Source organism: Mirounga leonina, unplaced genomic scaffold (assembly GCF_011800145.1).
Source record: "Mirounga leonina isolate KUSES-001 unplaced genomic scaffold, KU_Mleo_1.0 Mir_178, whole genome shotgun sequence".
Classification (NCBI taxonomy): domain Eukaryota; kingdom Metazoa; phylum Chordata; class Mammalia; order Carnivora; family Phocidae; genus Mirounga; species Mirounga leonina.
In genome coordinates this window covers 8,947,380-8,972,526 of record NW_023270464.1, presented here as the reverse complement: position 1 = coordinate 8,972,526, position 25,147 = coordinate 8,947,380, and the positions used below count along the sequence as shown (strand labels likewise).

At 39.7% G+C, this 25,147-nt stretch overlaps 1 protein-coding gene across 1 annotated transcript in view; it reads right to left on the bottom strand.

The window, feature by feature from the left end:
* The window catches only part of TARS3 (threonyl-tRNA synthetase 3), a 75,683-nt gene that overhangs the window by 26,738 nt on the left and 23,798 nt on the right, over positions 1 to 25,147 (bottom strand). The window contains exons 9-14 of the mRNA XM_035024322.1: positions 24,895 to 25,041; positions 23,961 to 24,059; positions 17,343 to 17,509; positions 15,369 to 15,531; positions 3,096 to 3,233; positions 1,660 to 1,777 (exon numbers count right to left, since the gene is read on the bottom strand). Of these exons, the coding sequence (XP_034880213.1) occupies positions 1,660 to 1,777; positions 3,096 to 3,233; positions 15,369 to 15,531; positions 17,343 to 17,509; positions 23,961 to 24,059; positions 24,895 to 25,041 (832 nt within the window). The remainder of the gene's footprint in view (positions 1 to 1,659; positions 1,778 to 3,095; positions 3,234 to 15,368; positions 15,532 to 17,342; positions 17,510 to 23,960; positions 24,060 to 24,894; positions 25,042 to 25,147) is intronic.

Below are 25,147 nucleotides of genomic sequence, written 5' to 3'. Positions count from 1 at the left end.
TGGGTAAGGTCAAGGGGAAGGGCCTTGCCACTGTCTCTTGCTTTTCTATACCTCTGTACATGTAGCTAGGGAGGGGTGTCCTTTATGATTTATAGTGGGTGGGAGCAGGAGGCCCACTTTGATCTTCAGCCTAAGCCACATAAATTCTTTAATTTTAGACTGTAGTGAAAACCCTCAGAACTGCTGGTGATTGGGTATAAGTATTAATATAAGTGTCTTTGAGTCTTCTGGGTATTTCCTATGGATATAGCTTCCTTGGGAAGCACCTGGGCATTCCTAAGTCCCTGGCCAGAATACTGCCATACCAGCATCCAAAGTCCTGTCATCACCTCAATATATCGGTGCCCATGAGGGGGTTGACATTTGGGAATAAACTGCTAACAGGGAAGTCAAAGCAGTGGTGGTGGCTGGGGTCCAAAGCCAGAGTCATCAAGAAAGCTAACTCATGGGGTCCTGGCAGGATTTTCTAGGATCTCAGTTAGAGTGCGTCAGGTGCTGGTCTTGGCTGACATCCCAGGAGGCTCCCTCATGGGCCTGACCTTCCTAGAGCAGCTTGCATTCTACCTAGGACTGGAGAAGGCCACCACCACAGATTCATTTCACAGGTTGGGAGGCTAGCCTCTGCCTTACTCTGCTTCTGCAAGATACTGGAATATATTCTCAGAGAAAATGAGGACCTGCTGCAGGAGGGAACTAAGTGACAGGGAGAATTTAGGGGGCTCCCAGGGAATTAAAAAGCCAAAAAAGGGCCAGTTTGGGGGGAAAAAGCATAAAGTAGAGGGCACTGATCCTCACTGGGCCTCTGAGGACACAGTAATCAGACGGCCTAATAGGGACAGCCAAAGCTAAGAAAGCTTTCAGTTTATGCAAGGTATGGGAGGAAGTGTATGTCTGAGGGGAGACTGAACCACTGTAATTCACATCTGTGGACACTGCCTGCACCCTGGTAGAGGAGAAATCAAGATCTCCTTTTCTCCCCTACTGGCTGGCTATCCTTCTTTTCCAGGTAAACCAAATCTCTGGCTCCCAATAGCACTGTGGGCCTATGCTGTGGTACAGGCTGGGCTCTAAACATATCAATTTGCTTGGAATTTTGTGGGTGTGGGCTTGGAATGTTCTTAGGGATCTCAATGGCTCACTGGAATGCTGGAAAAGTGGGATGCAGGAGAGATTTGGAGAGGGTTATTCCGGCTCCAAGGAGCAGGTGGATTTACATAGATTCCAGGGGCAGAGGCCAGTTCAGGTCTGCTGAAGCAGCAGCTCAGACTCCCTTCACATTTGTCTGAGTGGGAACCCCATAGCTGAGCTTAGGTTAAATTAAAAAATTGGACATATAGAACATTAACCTATTTCTTTTGGATTTTAATTTTCACAAGAAAAAGTAGATTTTCTTTAGGTCACAGATTTCGTGAGGAAACTTAATAGAAAACAGGACTCACATCATTCAAATCTAGGGTATTTTTTGCTCCTGACATTTTGGTTATTTGGACAAGCTGTCATCTGATGGTTACACTGCATAGCTCTCCAGTGAGTTCTGCTGGGTTCCATAACTACACACAATCTGAGATAAGAAATAAGGTAATGGTGAACTGATGACCCAGGAACAATGTGGCCTTGGAGCTGACTTAACTACTGTCTCTTTCAAACCATTTCAGAGACATCTGAAGACAAAAAAAAATATATTCATCTCACTGATTCCCAGATCAGGGGTAGACATCATGGGAGAAATTCCCCCAGAGTGGAAGGATTCCCGTCTTCTAAAGGAACAATCAGTGAGCTAAAAGAGAGCAAAATGTTGGTGGGACAGCCCAGCCCATTCTCCCCGTGCCAGGCCCACACCTGGTCCACCCACTTTTTGGCCCCCTGAACGCCATGTATCGAGTGATAATAATGATAATACTACTACTATTAATAATGCCAACACGTAACATTTACTGAACACTTACATATGCCTGGCACTATGACAAATTCCTCACATAAATTATTCCACTTAAGCCCACCATAACCTTAGGTGTTATCAACATCATCGTCATCATCATCATCATTTCAGACCTTAATGCTTATTCTATAATTCACTCATGGAGCTAACCTTTTTGAAAATAGGCAAAACATGTTCCAGAGTCAAGCTCTGTGCCCTCTTTTCCTCTTCCTACCTCCATGTGGCTAGGCAGGGGCAGGCTGTCTAATTTGACTGTCTTCCTCTATGCAACAGATACGGAAGAAGGTGCATTTAGGATGGGCATGGGACAGTGGGGAAGAGAAGGCCCTAATTAGATCTCAAGCCTAAACCGCTTCTACCCAGTCTCTGCCTGCCTCAGTACCGAACAGAAAACTAACACTATCAATATAGTGTTCCTCTGATTCTTAGTTCCTTAATGATCTATATGATCATCGTCTGTGAGTATTCTATGAAAAGGTGGATCAACAGGCAGGTCAGGGTTTAGGCATTCCTGGGGTGTCTGGCCATAATACCATCCTCATTTCAAATAAAAACTGTCACAGGAAATGTACTGTATTCTTTTCATGTTTAGTAAGAAGGAAAAAAAGAGAGAGAGAGAGAAGCATCATGAGCTCCTTAATCTTGTTCTCCAAAGCTGAGATGTGACATATGAGTCTCTAGGTGCCTCTAGATAGAGGATAGCACTAGGGGCAGAGGCCAGATCAGGTCTGCTGAAGCAGCAGCCCAGACTCGGAGAGGATTCAAGCATCGGGTGTGTGCGTCTACATCTATGAATCACACTAAGCTGGCTCAACAGGCAACAGTTTACAATAAGCTGAATACACACCAAGAGTGCCTGCAAATCAGAGGATTCCTTTAAAAACTTAGGAAATTGGTTATTAGTGACTGAGACTGAAAGAGTATAAATAAAAACCTGATATAAACTTTAAACTATTTGAAACAAATATATTGTTACTATCACTGTTACGAAGAAAACTATACAACCACATTCTATAATCTGTGTATTTATCCCATAACTTCCAATTTAAACCTTTCTATTGCAAAGCATGGCATCCTCCTCATGCAAAGTAACTACAGTCACTCGGGTGGTTTCCACACTCACAGAAAGGAAGGTGTGCACTTTGTCTCCCCCTACCTTTTCAGCTTCATCCCATATCTCAACCTCTCCTAGGAAGTTTTTAGGTCTTGTTGACAAATTTAATTGAAAGGAGAAGCCAAATGTTGAGTAAACAGATTGCAAAAACTGCAAACAGCCGTTTATTTCTTCTTCAATCTGACATGAGAGCAAAAGAAATATTCTAAATTAGAGAGTTAACACCAAATTAAATTAAATTAAGAAATAAAGTATGGTTTGGAGGAGCAAGATGGCGGAGGAGCAGGAAACCTAAATTTCGTCTGGTGCCAGGAATTCAGCTAGATAGGGATCAAACCATTCTGAACACCTACAAACTCAACAGGAGATCAAAAAAAAAGAATAGCAGCAACTCTGAACAGAAAAGCAACCACTTTCTGGAAGGTAGGATGTGCGGAGAAGTGAATCTGAGGCGATATTCGGGAAGATAGACGGCGGGGGAGGGGGCCTCCGTCAGCCGCTTCTGGCAAGTGATAGAGCCGCGGAGCACAAAATCAGAACTTTTAGAAGTCAGCTCCGCTGAGGGACGTCGCTCCAGTGGCTAAGTGGGGGGTGGAACCCCCTCAGGGACAGTGTGGTCTCAGGACCCTCGGGGTCACAGAAAGAACAGGGGTGCCTGAGTGCAGCAGAGCTCCCAGGTGTTGGAGCAGGGAAGCTGGCTGCAGAGATGGAGCCGAGGAGTGGGCCCTCAGCTCGGGCAGGGTTGCCATAAACCATGATCCACGGCATAGTCAGGCCACTGCTCCTCCAGCAGGGACCCAACAAGCGGCAGATCCGGGAGACTCCCCTTCCTCCCCCAGAAGTAGCGGCACGGAAGCACACCACAGGGATCTGCTGGTTTTAGAGACTCCATGCGGGGTCGTGAGCCAGAGATAGAAACGCTTGGTCACAGGCCAGGTGAGCACGGAGCGTGGCCGGAGACCGGGGAGACAGGAGTGATTGACTGCTTTTCTCTGTGGGCGCACTGAGGAGCGGGGCCCCGAGTTCTCGGCTCCTCTGGCTCCTCCGGGGAGGAGATTGGGAGGCCACCATTTTCACTCTCATCCTCCAAAGCTGTACGGAAAGCTTGCAGGGAACAAGCTCCCGAGAGCAAACCCAAGCAGATTACTTAGCCTGGACCAGCAAGGGCGGGGCAATTCTGCCTCCGGCAAAGACATTTGGGAACCACGGCAACAGGCCCCTCCCCAGAAGATCAGCAAAAACAGCCAGCCAAGACCAAGTTTACCGATCAATGAGAACAGCAGAACTCCAGCGCTAGGGGAATACTGCACATAGAATTCATGGCTTTTTTCCCATGATCCTTTAGTCTTTCAAAGTTATTTTTTTTTTAACTTTCTTTTTCTTTTTTTCTTGAATTTTTCTTTTTCCCTTTTTCAACCAACATTTTATCAATCCTTTTTTAAAAAATCTTTTTTTTATTTTTCATTTTTAGTCATATTCTATCCCTTCATAGTAGTTAACCTTATTTTTGGTATATATATATATATGTAAGTTATTCTCTCTATAAAATTTTGGAATACAGTTTCCTCTAACAGACCAAAATATGCCCTAAGTCTCTAGTGTATGGCTTTGTTCTAGTCTCCTGCCTGATCACATTTTTTTTTAATCCTCTTCTTTCTTTTTTCAACCAACTTCTTATCAATTCCTTTTATAAAATATTTTATAATTTTCATCTTTACAGTCATATTCCATCCCTTCATCGTATTAACCCTTATTTTTGTACATATGTAAGTTTTTCTTTCTTTAAAAATTTGGGAGGCACTTTCTTCTAACAGACCAAAATGCATCCAAAATCTAGTGTGTGGCACTGATCTATGCACCACCCTGATCATATTTGATCATATTCTGTTTTTTTGTTTGTTTGTTTTTTATCTTTTTTTCTTTCTTTCTTCTTTCTTTCCCTTTCTTTCCCCTGGTTTCAGGTCTCTTCTGATTTGTTTAGTGTATATTTTTCTGGGGATGTTGTTACCCTGTTAGCATTTTGTTCTCTCATTCATCTATTCTCCTCTGCACAAAATTACAAGACGGAAAAAATCACCTCAAAAAAAAAAAAAGAACAAGAGGCAGTACCGACTGCCAGGGACCTCATCAATACGGACATTAGTAAGATGTCGGAACTAGAGTTCAGAATGATAATTTTAAAGGTACCAGCTGGGCTTGAAAAAAGCATGGAAGATATTAGAGAAACCCTTTCTGGAGAAATAAAAGAACTAAAATCTAACCAAGTTGAAATCAAAAAGGCTATTAATGAGGTGTAATAAAAAATGGAGGCTCTAACTGCTAGGATAAATGAGGCAGAACAGAGAATTAGTAATATAGAAGACCAAATAATGGAAAATCAAGAAGCTGAGAAAAAGAGAGACAAACAACTACTGGATCAAGAGGGCAGAATTCGAGAGGTTAAGTGATACCGTAAGATGAAACATTAGAATAATTGGGATCCCAGAAGAAGAAGAAAGAGAGAGAGGGGCAGAAGGTATATTGGAGCAAATTATAGCAGAGAACTTCCCTAATTTGGGGAAGGAAACAGGCATCAAAATCCAGGAGGCACAGAGAACCCCCTCAAAATCAATAAAAATAGGTCAACACCCTGATATCTAATAGTAAAACTTATGAGTCTCAGAGACAAAGAGAAAATTCTGAGGGCAGCTCGGGAGAAGAGATCTGTAACCTACAATGGTAGAAACATTAGACTGACAACAGACCTATCCAGAGACTTGGCAGGCCAGAAAGGACTGACATGATATATTCAGAGCACTAAATGAGAAAAATATGCAGCCAAGAATACTATATCCAGCTAGGCTGTCATTCAAAATGGAAGGAGAGATAAAAAGCTTCCAGGACAAACAAAAACTAAAGGAATTTGCAAACACGAAACCAGCCCTACAAGAAATATTGAAAGGGGTCCTCTAAGCAAAGAGAGAGCCTAAAAGTAACGTAGACCAGAAAGGAACAGAGACAATATACAGTAACAGTCACCTTACAGGCAATAAAATGGCATTAAATTAATATCCTTCAATAGTTACCCTGAATGTAAATGGGCTCAATGCCCCAATCAAAAGACACAGGCTATTAGACTGGATAACAAAACAAGACCCATTGATATGCTGTCCGCAAGAGACTCATTTTAGACCCAAAGACACCCCCAGATTGAAAGTGTGGGGGTGGAAAACCATTTACCATGCTAATGGACACCAAAGAAAGCTGGGACGGCAATCCTTGTATCAGACAAATTAGATTTTAACCCAAAGACTGTAATAAGAGATGAGGAAGGACACTGTATCCTACTTAAAGGGTCTATCCAACAAGAAGATCTAACAGTTGTAAATATCTATGCCCCTAACATGGGAGCAGCCAATTATATAAGCCAATTAATAACAGAAGCAAAGAAACACATTGACACCAATACAATAATAGTAGGGGACTTTAACACCCCCCTCACTGAAATGGACAGATCATGTAAGCAAAAGATCAACAAGGAAATAAAGACTTTAAATGACACACTGGACCAAATGAACTTCACAGATATATTCAGAACATTCCATCCCAAAGCAACAGAATACACATTCTTCCCTAGTGCCCACGGAACATTCTCCAGAATAGATCACATCCTAGGTCATAAATCACATCTCAACCAGTACCAAAAGATTGGAATCATTCCCTGCATATTTTCAGACGACAATGCTTTGAAACTAGAACTCAATCACAAGAGGAAAGTTGGAAAGAACTCAAATACATGGAGGCTAAAGAGCATCCTACTAAAGAATGAATGGGTCAACCAGGAAATTAAAGAAGAATCAAAAAAATTCATGGAAAACAAATGAAAATGAAAACAACTGTTCAAAATCTTTGGGATGGAGCGAAGGCAGTCCTAAGAGGAAAGTATATAGCAATACAAGCCTTTCTCAAGAAACAAGAAAAGTCTCAAATACACAACCTAACCCTGCACCTAAAGGAGCTGCAGAAAGAACAGCAAACAAAGCCTAAACCCAGCAGGAGAAGAGAAATCATAAAGATCAGAGCAGAAATCAATGAAATAGAAACCAAAAGAACAGTAGAACAGATCAATGAAATAAGGAGCGGGTTCTTTGAAAGAATTAACAAGATTGATAAACCCCTGGCCAGACTTATCAAAAAAAAAAAAAAAGAGAGAAAGGACCCAAATCAACAAAATCATGAATGAAAGAGGAGAGATCACAACCAACACCAGAGAAATACAAACAATTACAAGAACACATTAGGAGCAACTCTATGCCAGCAAATTAGATAATCTGGAAGAAATGGATGCATTCCTAGAGATGTATCAACTACCAAAACTGAACCAGGAAGAAATAGAACACCTGAACAGACCTATAACCACTAAAGAAATTGAAGCAGTCATCAAAAATCTCCCAATAAACAAAAGCCCAGAGCCAGATGGCTTCCCAGGGGAATTCTACCAAACATTTCAAGAAGAATTAATACCTATTCTTCTGAAACTGTTCCAAAAAATAGAAATGGAAGGAAAACTTCCAAACTCGTTTTATGAGGCCACCATTACCTTGATCCCTAAACCAAAGACCCCATCCAAAAGGAGAATTACAGACCAATATCCTTGATGAACATGGATGCAAAAATTCTTACCAAAATACTAGCAATAGGATCCAACAGTACATTAAAAGGATTATTCACCACGACCAAGTGGGATTTATCCCTGGACTGCAAGGTTGGTTCAACATCTGCAAATCAATCAATGTGATACAATACATTAATAAAAGAAAAAATAAGAACCAAATGATCCTCTCAATAGATGCAGAAAAAGCATTTGACAAAGTACAGCATCCTTTCTTGACCAAAACTCTTCAGAGTATAGGGACAGAAGGTACATACCTCAATATCATAAAAGCCATCTACGAAAAACCCACAGCGAATATCATTCTCAATGGGGAAAACTGAGAGCTTTCTCCCTAAGGTCAGGAATGCGGCAGGGATGTCCACTATCACCACTGCTATTCAACATAGTATTAGAAGTTCTAGACACAGCAATCAGACAACAAAAAGAAATAAAAGACATTCGAATCGGCAAAGAAGAAGTCAAACTCTCACTCTTTGCAGATGATATGATACTTTATGTGGAAAACCCAAAAGACTCTACCCCAAAACTGCCAGAACTCATACAGAATTCCAGTGAAGTGGCAGGATATAAAATCAATGCACAGAAATCAGTGGCATTCCTATACACCAACAACAAGACAGAAGAAAGAGAAATTAAGGAGTCGATCCCATTTACAGTTGCACCCAAAACCATAAGATACCTAGGAATAAATCTAACCAAAGAGGTAAAGAATCTGTACTCAGAAAACTGTAAAATATTCATGAAAGAAATTGAGGAAGACACAAAGAAATGGAAAAATGTTCCATGCTCATGGATTGGAAGAACAAATATTGTGAAGATGTCAATGCTACCTAGAGCAATCTACACATTCAATGCAATCCCTATCAAAATACCATCCACTTTTTTCAAAGAAATGGAACAAAGAATCCAAAAATTTGTATGGAACCAGAAAAGACCCCAAATAGCCAGAGGAATGCTGAAAAAGAAAAGCAGAGCTGGTGGCATCACAATTCCGGACTTCAAGCTCTATTACAAATAGATTTTTTTTTTTTTTTAATACGTGTTGTGTCTCCATTTTGGGGAAGGTGAGATCTTGATTTTGAGATCTTGATTGCCATCTGTGGTGTTCTTAAGATGACATCAAGCTCTATTACAGAGCTGGAATCATCAAGACAGTCTGGTACTGGCACAAAAACAGACACATAGGTCAATGGAACAGAACAGAGAGCCCAGAAATGGACCCTCAACTCTATGGTCAACTCATCTTTGACAAAGCAGGAAAGAATGTCCAATGGAAAAAAGAGCATCTCTTCAACAAATGGTGTTGGGAAAATTGGACAGCCACATGCAGAAGAATGAAACTGGACCATTTCCTTACACCACACACAAAAATAGACTCCAAATGGATGAAAGACCTCAATGTGAGACAGGTGTCCATCAAAATCCTAAAGGAGAACACAGGCAGCAACCTCTTCGATCTCAGCCACAGCAACTTCTTCCTAGAAACATCGCCAAAGGCAAGGGAAGCAAGGGCAAAAATGAACTATTGGGACTTCATCAAGATAAAAAGCTTTTGCACAGCAAAAGAAACAGTCAACAAAACCAAAAGACAACCGACAGAATAGGAGAAGATATTTGCAAATGACATATCAGATAAAGGGCTAGTATCCAAAATCTATAAACCACTTATTAAACTCAACACCCAAAGAACAAATGATCCAATCAAGAAATGGGCAGAAGACATGAACAGACATTTTTCCAAAGAAGACATCCAAATGGCCAACAGACACATGAAAAAGTGCTCAACATCGCTTGGCATCAGGGAAATCCAAATCAAAACCTCAATGAGATACCACCTCACACCAGTCAGAATGGCTAAGATTAACAAGTCAGGAAACGACAGATGTCGGCGGGGATGTGGAGAAAGGGGAACCCTCCTACACTGTTGGTGGGAATGCAAGCTGGTGCAGCCACTCTGGAAAACAGTATGGAGGTTCCTCAAAAAGTTGAAAATAGAGCTACCATACGATCCAGCAACTGCACTACTGGGTATTTACCCCAAAGATACAAATGTAGGGATCCGAAGGGGTATATGCACCCCGATGTTTATAGCAGCCATGTCCACAATAGCCAAACTATGGGAAAGCCAAGATGTCCATCGACAGATGAATGGATAAAGAAATGTGGTATATATATATATACACACACACACACAATGGAATATTAGGCAGCCATCAAAAGGAATGAAATCTTGCCATTTGCAATGATGTGGATGGAACTGAAGGGTATTATGCTGAGCGAAATAAGTCAATCAGAGAAAGACATGTATCATATGACCTCACTGATATGAGGAATTCTTAATCTCAGGAACCAAACTGAGAGTTGCTGGAGTGGTGGGGGTGGGAGGGATGGGGTGGCTGGGTGACAGACACTGGGGAGGGTATGTGCTATGGTGAGTGCTGTGAATTGTGTAAGACTGTTGAATCACAGGGGCGCATGGGTGGCTCAGTCGTTAAGCATCTGCCTTTGGCTCAGGTCATGATCCCAGGGTCCTGGGATTGAGCCCCGCATCGGGCTCCCTGCTCTGCAGGAAGCCTGCTTCTCCCTCTCCCACTCCTCCTGCTTGTGTTCCCCCTCTCACTGTGTCTCTTCCTGTCAAATAAATAAAATCTTTAAAGAAAAAAAAAAAAGACTGTTGAATCACAGACCTGTACCTCTGAAACAAATAATACATTGTATGCTTAAAAAAAAAAAAAAGAAGATAGCAGGAAGGTAAAAATGAAGGGGGGAATCGGAGGGGAGACGAACCATGAGAGACTGTGGACTCTGAGAAACAAACTGAGGGTTCTAGAGGGGAGGGGGGTGGGGGGATGGGTTGGCCTGGTGATGGGTATTAAAGAGGGCACGTACTGAATGGAGCACTGGGTGTTATATGCAAACAATGAATCATGGAACACTACATCAAAAACTAGTGATGTAATATATGGTAATTAACATAAAAAAAATAAAGTATGTTTTTACTACATAGTCGATGACACTGTTTTGGTTGTTCCTCCACTACTTACCCAAATATTCAGGGAATGCCCACGACATGCCAGGTGTGAGCAGGCTACCAGCAGCTCTCAGGTGTAGGGGGTGGACCAAGAAGCAGGCAAGGCTACCTCACCAGGAGCAGTGCTACACAATAGGGGGAAGCGCGGCTGTCCACAGGAAGTGATAGCCAAGCTGCAGCCAGAGGGTAAGAGTTCTCCGTGGAAAGCTAGGGCACAGCTTTTGAAGCAGAGGAAATACTGAGAGTATGGACCCAGAGGACAGAGGAGCAGGCTAGGGCAGGGGAGCCACAGGAAGCTGCCATGGGGCCGAGCTGTGTATGACAAGGAAGAGGGCACAGAAGGGTGGCAGGTGATCAGGCTAGAGGCAGGCAGGGGACAGGGAAAAATGAAGGGTCTTCAAAGCTAGTATAATGTCTGTACTTTTTAGCCTGAGAGCAATGGGAAACCAATGAAGGGTTCTTCAGCAAGAGACTAACACAGTCCAATCTGTTCCTTTCAAGTACGGGAAATGGATTGGTAAGACTAGAAGGCAGGCCCATTGGGAAGCTGGTAGAGTCATTTAGGAGTGAGGTGATGGTGGTTTGAACCAGAAAGAAGTAGCTGGAATGCAAGGAATTTGTGCTGGATACTGGAAATCCAGTAATGAACAAAATTATTCAGGAATGGATAATACATTTAGGAAGAGCTTTCAATAAGGCTTGTGATTTACTGGACATGAGCAGTGAAGAGTAACAGGCACCTGGACCCCTGGCCTGGGCACTGGAGAGGATGTTGGTGCATCCCCTGAAAAAGTGAACAGGGAAGGCAGAGGCAGTGGTGTGGGAGGCAGAAACAGACAGGTCTACCAGGCCCTGTGAGGTTGAGATCTGGAGCTCAGGAAGGAGAGCTGAGATGCAGATGAGACTGGCAGCTGAGCCTAGAACATAAGTGAGGTTCCCAGAGAGTGCAGCGAGATCAGAGCTAGGGGCTGTGAGGGCGGGGGAAAGGAGGGCACCTTTAAATGCAAACAGAACAGGGCTAACAAAACTAGAGCCCTTCAGGAAGGGGAGGGGGACAGGCAAGGATCTGCATTCTGTCACCATGGATCAGTTTGACTTTTTCAGGATTTTTATCTGTGGGATCATGCAGCACATGCTCTATTTTTGGCTGGCTTTTTTCACTCAGCATAATTATTTTGAGATAAACCCATGTTATATGTGTCCCAATAGACCATTCCTTCCTATTGTTGAATAGTTTTCCATTGAATGGATGTACCACAGTTACTTTTTACATCTATCTGTTATTGGGCTTTAGGGTTGTTTCTGTATTTTGGCTATTTCAAATAAAACTGCAATGAACGTTTGTGTTCAAGTCTTTGTATGGACGTGTGCTTTCTTTTTCTCTTGGGGAAAAAAAAAGGAGTAAGATGACTGGGTCATATGGTAGGTGTGTGTTTAAGTTTTTAAGAAACTGCCCAAATGTTTTTGAAAGTGACCATACCATTTTATATTCCCACGAATGGGCCTGTCATATGGTGGATTATTACACTGACAGATTTCTGACACTGAATCAGCCTCATATCCCTGAAGGCTAAACCTCAATTGCTAATGATGTGTAATTATTTTAATATATTGTTGAATTTTATTTGCTAATATTATGTTAAGGACTTTTGCATCTGTATCCATGTGGGATACTGGTCTGTAGTTCTGTCTGGTTTTAGTATCAGTTAATACTAGCTTCATAAAATGAACTAGGAAGTGTTCTCTTCTATTTCAGAACAGAGTGTATAGAATTGGTACTAATTCTTTAAATGTTCAATAGAATTCTTCAGTGAAAAAAATCTGAACCTGGAGTTTTCTTTTTGGGGAGTTTTTAAATTACATATTCATTTCCTTAATAGTGATAGGGCTTTTCAAATGATCTATTTCCTATCAGGTGATTGTGGTAGTTTGTGCTTTTCAAGGGATTAGTACATTTCAACTAAGTTATCAAACTAATTCATGGACAGTTGTTCATTATATTCATTTTTTATGCTTCTGGTGATTTCAAGGTCTTTAGGGATATCCCCTATTGATTCCTGATACTGGTTAATTTGTGTCTTCCCAACTTTTTTCTTTGTTAGTCTTGAAGGAAGTTGCCAATTTCTTAATCTTTTCAAAGAACCAGTTTTTTGTCTCATTAATTTTTTCCATTATTTTTCTGTCTTCAATTTCATTGATTTCTGTTCTGGTCTTTACTGCTTCCTTCCTTGTTATTTTGGGTTTATTTTACCCTTCTTTTTTTCTAGGTCTTGAGGTGGGAGCCTAGATATTGATTTGAGACTTTTCTTCTTTTATAATATATGCATTTAGTGTTATCTGTTTACTTTTTAGCACTGCTTTTGCTGTGCCCCATACATTTTGATATATTTCCATTTTAGCCATCTACATTTAACATATGTTAGGATTTGTTTGTCTTTTTTGTTGTTTTTATTGTTTCCTTCTTGTACTGTCATATTATTCATTTCTGTTTTCTTTTTCCTGCCTTCCTAATTCCTAAATTGGCTTAATTTAATATTTTTTAGAATTCCATTTTACCTATTTTTAAGCATATAGCTATGTATCTTTTTTTCAGTGGTTTCTCTACGTATTGCATAACAGCCTACTGATGTCATCATTTTGCCAGTTCAAGTATAGAAACCTTACCTCCTTTACTCGATTTATAGTATAATTTTCTTACACATTTCCTCTTACATATGCTCAGAACCATATCAGACAGTGTTATAATTTTTGCTTCAACCATCAAGCATAATTCAGAAAACTTAAAAGGAAAAGGAAATTCTGTTTCACTTTTACAATTTTTCCTTCTTCCTTCTTCATGTTCCAAGACTCTTTATCATTTCCTTTCTGTTTAGAGAACTTCCAATAGCCATTATTTTAAGGTAGCCTTAATGTCTTGATTTACCCTTCATCCCTGAAGAATATTTCTTCTGTATATAGAATTCTGAATTGACAGTTCTTTCAGCATTTGAAAAGTGTTGTTCACTTCATTCTGACATCCATGTTTTTTGATGAGAAATCTCTTGTGCAAACAAAACAAAACAAAACATCTTTTCTTAAAGATAATGTTGATTTCTTTCTCACTGCTTTCAAAAATTTTCTTTGTCATTAGTTTTCAGAAGTTTGGTTATGCTTTATCTTGGTGGGGATTTCTTTGGCCCTATCCTTTTTAGAGTTTTCTCAGCTTCTTGAATCTGTAGGCTTAGGTCTTTTGCCAAATTTGGCAAGTTTTCAGCCATATGTCTTTGAGTACTTTTCACCTCCACCCTTATTCCCTTCTTCCAGAACTCTGGTGACATAAATATTAGACATTCTGTTTTAGTCCCATCGGTCTCTGAAGTTGTGTTCATTATTCTTTGTCTCTTTTCTCTTTGTTGTTCAAACTGGGTCATTTCTACTGTTGCCTTGAAGTTCACTGATTCTTTTCTTTGCCCCCTCCATTCTACTCATGAATCCATCCACTATTTTATTTCAGTTGTTTTATTTTTCAGTTCTAAGATTTCCATTTGATTCTTTTTTATAACTTTTATTTCTTTAAAAAAAAAAAAAACTTATTTGAGAGAGAGAAAGAGAGCAGGGGAAGGGGTAGAGGGAGGGAAACCTCAAGCAGGCTCCACACCCAGCATGTGAGGTGGAGGCTCGATCCCAGGATCCCGAGATCATGACCTGAGCCAGAACCAAGAGTTGGCCACTTAAACTGAGCCACCCAGGCACCCCTCTTTTATTTATTTCCTGAGATTTTCTATTTCTTTCTTGAGGCTATTTTTTCACTTGTTTTCAAGTGTATTTGTAATTGCTTGGTAAGACATTCTTATGATGGCTTCTTTAAAATCTTAGTCAGATAATGCAATATCCTTGTCATCTCCACATTAGTGTAGATTGTCCTTTTTCATTAAGTTGAGATTTTCCTAATTCTTGGCATGAATGACTTTTGATTTATAAAATTTAAAATTTGGGTAGTATAAGACCTTTAATTTTATTTAAACCTCTGTTTTAGCTGACTCCCATAGACTCTGCTCCAACAGGGAGGGTGAAGTACTTCCTGGTTACTGCAAAGTAGGAATAGATGGTCTAGGTTTTCTACTGAGGACCCATGAAAGAAGTAGGAACCCCTCATTACTGATGGTGACAGTGGGATTTATGGCTCCCCACTAGGTTTCCTCTGATAACACGTTCAGAATGCATACTCTGCTGTTACTGGTTGAAGTGTTCTATGAGTGTCAATTAGGTCAAATCATTTGATGGCATACTATTTCATGGCAATTTTTATTTGAACTGACATGAAAACCTGAAAAAGTAAGCTCTCACTTCTAGGCAATATTGAAAAACAAACAAACAAAAACCAAAATTCTACCAAGTCCCTTAAAATATCCCACTTAATGTATTTAAGTTAATAAAACTGGAAGAAACTTGATAGAAAAAGATAATAAATTTCATGACAAGAAATTACTGATCTATTACCAAATTAGAGGATCAAAAATATTAGAGCTGAAGGAGACCTCAGAGATGAGAACAGACATCTTATTTTATAGTGACTCTGAAACTAAGAGATGTGTCCAACGCAACACACTGAATTTATGTCAACCATGCTTCACCCTGTATTACTGTTTACCTGCTCTACTGTGCAGAAGATATGGGCATCATCCTGCTGGAAGCGCCTAACTCGAGTCAAACCACTTAAAGTTCCTGATAATTCATTCCTATGAAGAACTCCAAAATCAGCGAATCTGATAGGCATTTCCCTCCATGATCGTGGACGATGAGCAAACATTAGACTAGAAAAGATGCAACAACACACAGCTTTTACTTAGCACAGAAAAGATTAAGTAATTATCTAAATGTTAATAAGTTACAGCTAAAATTCCTCAAGGACACCTGGATGGCTTAGTTGGTTAAGCATCCAACTCTTGATCTCAGCTCAGGTCGTGATCTCAGGGTCGTGAGACTGAGCCCCAACATCGGGGCTTAAGATTCTCTCGCCCTCTCCCTCTGCCCCTCCCTGTGCTCACTCTCCCTCAAAAAAAAAAAAAAAAACTTCTAGGAATTTTTGAACCTTGAATTTATATCACTGCAGCACTCTGAGAAAGAACCCTGTCTGTTATCTCTTCCAGAAATTCTGTTCCTTATTCTTTTTCACCCAGGGAATTTCCACTTACTGTGTACAATTCATTTCAAAGGCTACTTCTTAAGTGAAGGCCCCCTGGACACTTCCCTAGATGGGGCTAGGCAGTCTCTCCTCAGGCTCTGAGATCACCTGGAACATGCCACTAACTTGACACTGAACTTACTTTTTCAAAACTGATTGTCTACATATCTGCTTCTGTCTCACTCTGCTCATGAGCTCCCTAAGGAAATGGACGGTGTCTTAATCACCTCTGCATTCCTAGCACCAAGAGCCATAAGCGCTCAAGTTTTCCCTGTTGAATAAAAGACCTCTCTTCCGGGGGAGGGGGGGACCACTCCTGGCTCTCACCTTCTGTTTAAAAAGAGAGCAAACAGAATGTTTACACACCAGTTTTCACAAAATTAAAGTATATATTTTTTTACATGCTGTCATCGTAAAGTTGAATTTCTTTTAGTCTTTAATGTAAAGGGCAAAAAGTTTTCTTCAGTTTGTTTTGAGGTTTTATAGTTACCTTCTAAGGCCAATTTACTTGAAACTATGTATGCTGATGATATAAAACCACAACACTTGGGAAATTTTTTGGTGGATACTCATGTCTGTTCACAACCTATTGTGAAATATGCTTGTCTTACAAGGTTGAATTTGCATACCAGCTTTATGATAATTACATTCTTTCAAAGAATCTAAGACAACACTGTAAGATGTAGCACTATATTATGTACCACTAGAAAGGAAATAACCATTAAGTTATGACATAATGCTAAGATGCCCCCGATAATATGATGCATTCTGATTTCAGGGATGTTGAAATGGGAGTGGGTGGGAAGTTATCTTAGAATCAATGAAATCCAGGGGCGCCTGGGTGGCTCAGTCGTTAAGTGTCTGCCTTCGGCTCAGGTCATGATCCCAGGGTCCTGGGATCGAGCCCCGCGTCAGGCTCCCTGCTCAGCGGGAAGCCTGCTTCTCCCTCTCCCAATCCCCCTGCTTGTGTTCCCTCTCTCGCTGTGCCTCTCTCTGTCAAATAAATAAAAATAAAATCTTTAAAAAAAAAAAAAATCAATGAAATCCAGTAACCCATTGATTATGACTTCACCGGTCTTATTTTAATCAACCCAAACAGTATATAAGAACTAAATGTTCTGCAAATATGTGTATTTGAAGTGTATTACTATTACAAAAACAAATATAATAATTTATAAAATTGATATATAATTCTATCTCTAAGAGGCACAAAAACTAAATGGTTTCCAGTTAACATTCTACACCTGCCCAAGATCAAACATATCTTAAAATGTATTCTCCAGAATGAAATAATTTGGTAAAGATAACTGGTAGCCACCACTCCTCAGATTAAAGGAATCCCTTAACTCCAAAAAAGCAAACTAGTAATATTCAAAGCAGACTGTGATGAAGTGTGCTATGTGCTCTTATGCAAAGATCTGCTTCACTTTTAATACTCACCAGTGCCCTGGACAGTTCATGGGCTTAAGGGCGAATGTGTCCTTTTCAATATCAAAGGTAAACATGTTCTCACTATAATGCTGCCAGTGACCTGAGGTTTCCCAGAGTCTGCTGTTGTACATGTTGGGAGAGAGCACTTCTGTGAAGTTATGTCGGTGATATTCCTCCTTTAAGATAAACACATTTAATGTTAAAATGTGGCACAACAGATCACAATTCCATGCAAAGTAACACTAGTAGTGAATATTTCTTAATTTGGGATTACATCTCATATTAATTTGTGGTTAATGTGCCCTCAGTTTTAGGTGGGGTGTTCTGGATCATGAAAGAAAGATTAATGTACTCTCAGTCTCATTTTCACATTAAGTATCTTTACTTTATACTATATAATAGTATATAGTACATAATCTGTTAATTCTTTGAAAATTAATAACTAAAATTACATGTATAATATATATCACATATAATATTATGTATATATAAACTTCCTATAACTACAAATTCCAAAATCCTTTACGTTCTAGATAAACAGCAGGTATTTTTCTATTACTTAAGAGGGAGAATCACTTTATAACTCAATAAGCCTGAATGCTACGTTGCATGCAAATTTAGTTTTGATCTATTTAGTTTTAAACAGAAATGAAGCCGAGAATTTTAATATATAACACATTAAGTGGCTGGTATCTATAAAGTCATAAGCTGGTTTCTCTTCCTCCCTACCTATCAACAGCTTCCCTAATTCAATCACTCGGGACCAGAAAACAGAGTCTTTCAACCAAAGTTCTTATTTTATTTAAACTTTTTTTCCTTCAAGATATCGATCAGATGATCTCTGTTGGTGGTTTCTTAGGTTTTTACCATTTGTTAATCATTTAAGGGGTATCTGGCACAGATCTAGACCAGCATATTTTAATGAAGTAAAAAAAAATTTTCTTACAATTAAAAAAAGTATAAAACATAATGTTTTAAAATTATGAACAACACTCGTTTCATATCACTTAAAGGGATGCCATTGTTACTCTTCGGCAGAGCATGTTTTCAGTCCAGTTGTGGATAGCTGGGTCTCGGCCATTCAGTAAGCTGCTTTACCTATCCCTCATTTTTACTAAATTTACTAAATTAGAAAGTTTTAACAAAATTATAGATCATTACAAATGGCAGTAATTATTCTGTGGCTATGTCAGATGCCTCTATATATTCAGATTAAACAAGGACCTAGAAATTGAAGAACTTTTTGTGTTTCCTTTTTTGTTTTGACGGAGACTATTTTAAAGCTTGGCTCAGGAGATAATAATAATGGACTTTTAATCCACTCTGGATAATATTGCTAATCATGTTAGTATTTCATGTATTTGGGAATGATTTTAAAGTATGCTCTATGATGGGAAATGTTATTATGTTTATAGCTTACTTTGTGCAGTTTTGCTACTATAAATAAAGTTTCTGTGGACATTCCAATACAAGTCTCTGTATGGGCATGTTTTTATTTTTCTTGGGTAAAAAACTAGGAGTGGAACTGTGTAAGAAACTGCCCAAACTGTTTTACAAAGTAGCAGTACCATTTTGCATTCCCACCAATGGGAGTTAGAATTTTCACATTCTTGCCAGTCTCTGGTATTTTCAGGTTTGTTGTTGTTGTTGTTGTTTTGCCATTGGGTGGGGGGATATTCTAGTGGACATGTAGCTTACTGCAGCCTTAATTTTCGTATCTTTCTTTTTTTTGAGAGAGAGAGAGCAAGCATCAGTGGGAGTAGAGAGGGGGAGAATCTTAGGCAGGCTCCACACCCAGTGCAGAGCCCAATACAGGGCTCGATCTCACAATCCTGAGATCATGACCTGAGCCAAAATCAAGAACTGGATGCTTAGCTGACTGAGCCACCCAGGTGCCTCTAATTTTCATTTCTTTGATGACTAATGATGTTGGGTACCTTTTTTTTTTTTTAAAGATTTTATCTATTTATCTGAGAGAGAGAGAGAGAGCATGCACTCACACGAGCAGGGGGAGGGAGGGAGGGAGAAGCAGACTCCCCGCTGAGCAGGGAGCCCGACAAGGGGCTTGATCCCAGGACCCCAGGATCATGACCTGAACCAAAGGCAGAGACCCAACCAACTGAGCCACCAAGGTGTGTTGAGCACCTTTGTCTGTGTTTCTCCACCATTTCCACTCAAAAAATTAAATGTCTAGGGACAAACGTGATGAAAGATGTGCAAGACCTCTAAAATAGAAGTTACAAAATACTGCCAAGGGAAAAGAAAGAACTAAATGAACCGACAAAATTTCCATGTTCATAGATTAGAAAACTCAGTGTGGTTAAGGTGTCAATTATCTGCAAATTAATCTACAGAATGAATGCAATTCCAATCAAAATCCCAGCAGTTATTTTTTAGGAAATGAAAAGCATGATATAAAATTTATATGTAAGTACAAAGAACCCAGAATAGCCAAAATAGTCCTGAATAAGAATAAAATTTTAAAACTTAAACTACTGATATTAAGACAATAAATACATAGTTACAGTAAGTTACAGTAATCAAAGCAGTGTGGTGTTAATGCAAGGACAGACAACAAAGGGACCAAAAGAACAGAATAAATATCCAGAAATATATAATGGTTTAGGACAAAGATTCTACTGCAGTAATAAATGGTACTGAAGCTACTGGATAACCCTGTGGATAAAAATCAACCTTAACCCCTCTCTTCCACAAAACCTAAAAATGAATTCAAGATAGATCACAGCATTGAGTCTAAAAACAAATACAATCAAGCTTCTAGAATAGGACAAAGAAGAATATTTTCATGACTCTGAAATAGGCAAAGATTTCCTAAAGAGGGCATGAAAAGCCCTAACCAGAAAAGAAAAAAATAATAAACCAGACTTTGTTAAACATGAGAACTACTGGTTAAAAGGCATCATTAAGAAAGTGAATCAATAAGCTGCAGCTTGAAAAAATGCACTCACAATATACACATTTAGCAAATGACTCATATCAGAACAAACAAAGAGCCCCTAAAAATCAATCATAAAAAGACAACTCAGTTTTTTAAAATGGGAAAAATACTTAAACAGGAACTTCACAAAAGAGGATATCCAAATGACCAACAAACATATGGAAAGGTTGTCACATCATTGTTCATCAGGGAAATGCAGAATAATACCATGGTACCTGCCCGAATGGCAAACTGATAATACCAAGTGTTGAAGAGGATGCAGAGTAACTGGAATGTTCATACATTTCTGGAAGGAACATTATATGCATCAACCACATAAAACTATTCAGTATTTTCTTAAGTTAGTCATTACCACCCTATGACCTAGCAATTCCACTCCTAGGTATATGCCCAAGAGAAGCGAGTACTTTGCCCACCAAAAGACATGTACAAAAATGTTTGTAACAGCTGCATGTATAATAGCTCCAAAGTGGAAACAACATAAATGTAAATGTACACCTACAGGAGAACAAATAAATACCCTGTTCTACAGTCACAAAATGAAATGCCTCAAACAATAGAAAAAAAATTATACATAAAATGTGGATGAGTCTCAGACATTAAGTTGAACAAAAGAAGCCAGAAACACAATAGCTAATACTGTATGAGTCCATTTACATGAAGTTTAAGACTAGGCACAATTGATCTATGGTTAATAGAAATCAGCAAGATCATCTCAGGTGAGCAAAGGGGAGGCAGGTATTGACTAGGAAGATACAAGAGGATCTTATGAAAGGATGGAACTGTCCTAGGGATGCCTGGGTGGCTCAGTCAGTTAAGCATCCAACTCTTGATTTCGGCTCAGGTCATGATCGCAGGGTTGTGAGATCGAGCCCCGCGTTGGGCTCCACACTCAGCAGGGAGCCTGCTTGTCCCTCTCCCTGTTCCTCCCTCTGCTCTCTCTCAAATAAGTAAATAAATAAAATCTTTTAAAAAAGGATGGAACTGCTCTATGTCTTGATTTCGGTGGTGGTTGTACACATGTACACACGTGTGGAAATTTCTTGAGCTGTAAGCTTCAGATTTATGCATTTTAACAAATGTAACTTAAACTTCAATCAGCAACTCTGGCATTGGCCTCCATCTGAATGCAGTCATATAGGGAACTCAATGTAAGAACCACCTTGATAAGCCTAATGCATAGACCATTAGAGATAATAATCCAAAAAATGGACATTTTAAGTTAACTAAGCTTCGGGACACTCTGTTAATGCTGCAATAGACAACCAGAACAGAATTTGCACTGGATGTGGGTGCTGCTTTGGGGCCAGGTGGTGGGCGGGAGCTAGAAGGCTAGAGACTGTCTGCGAGGACTTGGAAGGACAGTGAGAAAAACATATTGGAGGATGAAGAAAAGGGGACTCTTGTTATGTGGTGCCAGAACACTGGTAACACTATCACCTGAGGTGATGAAAAACAGAAAGGGTACTCAAAGAATTCATGGACTGTAGCTAGGGATGTGTCTAGGCAGAAAGAAGAAAGGGACAACTGACTTCTTATGGCTGCCTATGACAAAATACAAAAGAGATATAAACTAAACTGGGTACTATTAAGTTTTTGAGAGGAAATATCAAAATGCCAGGACCTGCTGATTTCATAAATAAAACTATTGCATCCTTAGACTCACAAGGTAAGAATGACTTCAGCACAAAGAAAAAACACAGGTTACCACCCACAAAGCATGGCCTAGGGTAAAGCTCTTGAGGGTATGGCTGTATACCACTTGGGAAGACCTCAGAATGATCTACGCAAGTAGCTGGTAGGGCTTCTGAGAGTCTTAAGACTGTGCTTGGTAGACTCTCTCAGCTAAATATTGGTAGACGTGCTTGGTAGACGCTTAACTGACTGAGCCACCCAGGTGTCCCTCAGCTCAATCTTTAACTGGATTGACCAATTAGTCTTCAGTCTTGGCAGGGGGTAAATGCTCTAGTGGGAGATGACGTTATCTACAGCCTCTGAAGTTCTTTTTATATACAATATTCAGATATAATAAAAAATTACTAAATATGGGAAAAGGCAAGACCATATAACAGAAAATCAAGAGAAAAAATAGGTAAAGTCCCTGAATGTTTTTTATTTTTGTTTTGTTTGCATGGAAAGGCCAATTTCTTCAGACAAAGGTATCTGGGAGTTCAAAGTCTTCTGCCTCATCTGTGTCTGCCAAAAATTCTTGTCCAAAACTCAGGAACCCACTCTTTCCCACAGGTGCCTTACCTTAGCATAAGAGACCACTGGGGTTATGAATTTAAATGCCTTTATAATTGTGCAGCCCGTACAAATCAGGCCATATAAATCAGGCCTAATCATCAGCCATGTGGGTCTTGCATCTATAAAGATAAGAGATTCCTTTCAGGCCACCATAGAGCCTTTCTATTTATTCTCCAAAACTCGACCTCCAACCTCAAGAGTTCAAGGCGCCAGGGGCTGTGCTGATTTTCCAGCATAGCCCATCCAAAACAGCAGCGTCATGGTCATCACCACCTGCTGAAGTCTCAGATAATCTTCAGTGATTCTTCAAGGCCCTCTGGCCTACCATGGCTTCACACTGGCCAATCCCTACCAGAAAATAGGTAGCCCAGGTGGTAGATTCCACAGAGCTTAGCCTCCAGGGACACAGCACAAGAGAAGGAAGGGAAATGAGACTGGTAAGGTGGACAGAGAAAAACCAGCTCACGCCATTAACCTTTTCTCAGGAAGTTACTGAAGAAAGTGCTTCCCCAGATGAGATGGATAAGGAAGAGGAAGATATGGTATCAGGAAAGAGGAGAATCAACATAGCAGAGACATGAGGGGAGTAGCTAGAATGATGAATAAAACAGGTCCTAACACATCAGTTAGCAAGAATCCTTGTAGCAACTTAATTCTAGAACAAGAGGACCACATTTTTTAAATTACTGAGACATTACCTGAATCATCAGAATACACTGTAAGGAGTTTTGCAGTTTTGAGGAAAAACTTGAGGATGAATAAGTGATAAGAATTAAATAAGTCAGTGATATAAAACTGAGTGTATGAAAATTTTAGGTAATTATTAATTACAGGAAGACAAAAAACACACAAAAAAGGAAACGTAATCCTAATAGTCTACATGGATCATCTTTGGACAGTATCTATAGTTCAAATGATGTAAAATAAAGAATTTCTAATCTATAAACTTTATTACAAGAAGGTATTCCACACAATTGTCTTTACCTTTTGCTCTGGATGGAGCTGCCAAGTCACTTGGGAGTCAATGGAGGGGGACCATGGACCACATTTTGAGAAACAACACTTCATCATTTAGCATTGTGTACCAGATAGGGTACTTCCTCCTTTCTTCTCCTTCACAGAGAGTTCCACACTTAATCTAATGCTTATCTCTGTACTGTTCATGCCCTAGAAATGTGTATGGACAATAGGTGCACTTACTGAAATCCCAAGAATGCATTTTATTTAGGGAATATAGGATTTATCTCAATTTTTTCTGAGGTGCAACCCAGTATTTCTCTTTTAGGTTCAAAATTCTTATTAATATTACTAAACTAAAGTTAATGAAAACACTTGGCGTTTTCATTCAATTTTATTATGAGAGAAAATAGTAAAATGTAAAATGGGGCTGAATAAGAAAAACATTTTAAAAGTTAACTTACTCGTATGAAATCCATAAGTGTATTATAAATGAAGGCTCCTCTGGGAAGAAAAAAGCAGCTTCCAGGACTCAGATCATGGAAAAAGAACAGTTCTTGTTCCTAGATTAAAACAATAAGTGCATCTCAAATCTCACTGCCATAGATCAATATTTACTGTATGCATGTGATATGCTAGGAATGACTCAGTTACAATTTCCATCTTCTAATAACTGACTTCCCAAAGCCCTTCAATACTTACCTTTAACTATATGTACTAGCACATGTAAAATTACAATCCATTTTTATGGTTAGTTAGCTTTTCATTCACCTTTTATTTACTGCTGACTTCTGACTTGGCACCTGGGAGTGTGTATCTCATGGGGAGAGAACAAAAGATCACAAAGATCAGAAAAGCTCACGGTGGGAGGTGGGCTCTAACTGGTGGTGATCATCATCATGGCTGTCACTACTGAACACCTGCCCCATGCTGCCACCAAGATCCAGCATCTGTCCTCGTATCAGCCCTGCAAAGGCTACCGAGTAAGAGACCAGCACATGGAGTCCCATAAGCGAATACCTGGCCCACCACATAACACAGTTCGTAAGTGGCCAGATGGGAGACTGAAACCCAAATCTGCTTGCTCTCAAATCTCATTCTTTCTTTCTGCTCTGTTTCCCAAATACAAAGTATGTTATTAAGTACATAAAATTTTTTAAAACATTATTTTTATATCATGGTAAGAATGAGAGAATGGTGTGATTTCTAAATTTAATAAAAGACACGGGAAGGGAAGAGGTGAGAGGACATTTGGGGGATTAGCATACAAGAACGCAACAGCAAACTCTGAGTGCCAGCAAAACAGAAGACCAGACAAGTGCAGAAGAAATACCAAACAATTTGATCATAGGCCAAAGAACGTCCCCATCCTGCTGGGGATTAGGACGCACAGCGTACCTTTCCAATCTTCCTGTGATCTCGGTTCTTGGCTTCCTCTTGGAACTTTTCCCAGGTCTTCATCATCTTGTTATCAGGGAAGGATATCCCATAGACCCTCTGCAGTGTTTCCATTTCGGGATTGCCCTCCCAATACGTTGAGGAATTCTAAGCACCAAACAAGATTTGGGTCAACACAGCAAACATCTGGTGATCAATAAAACTGCTCTTAAATATGTGCACAATTTTCCGCTACATCATCAACATAGCTTTA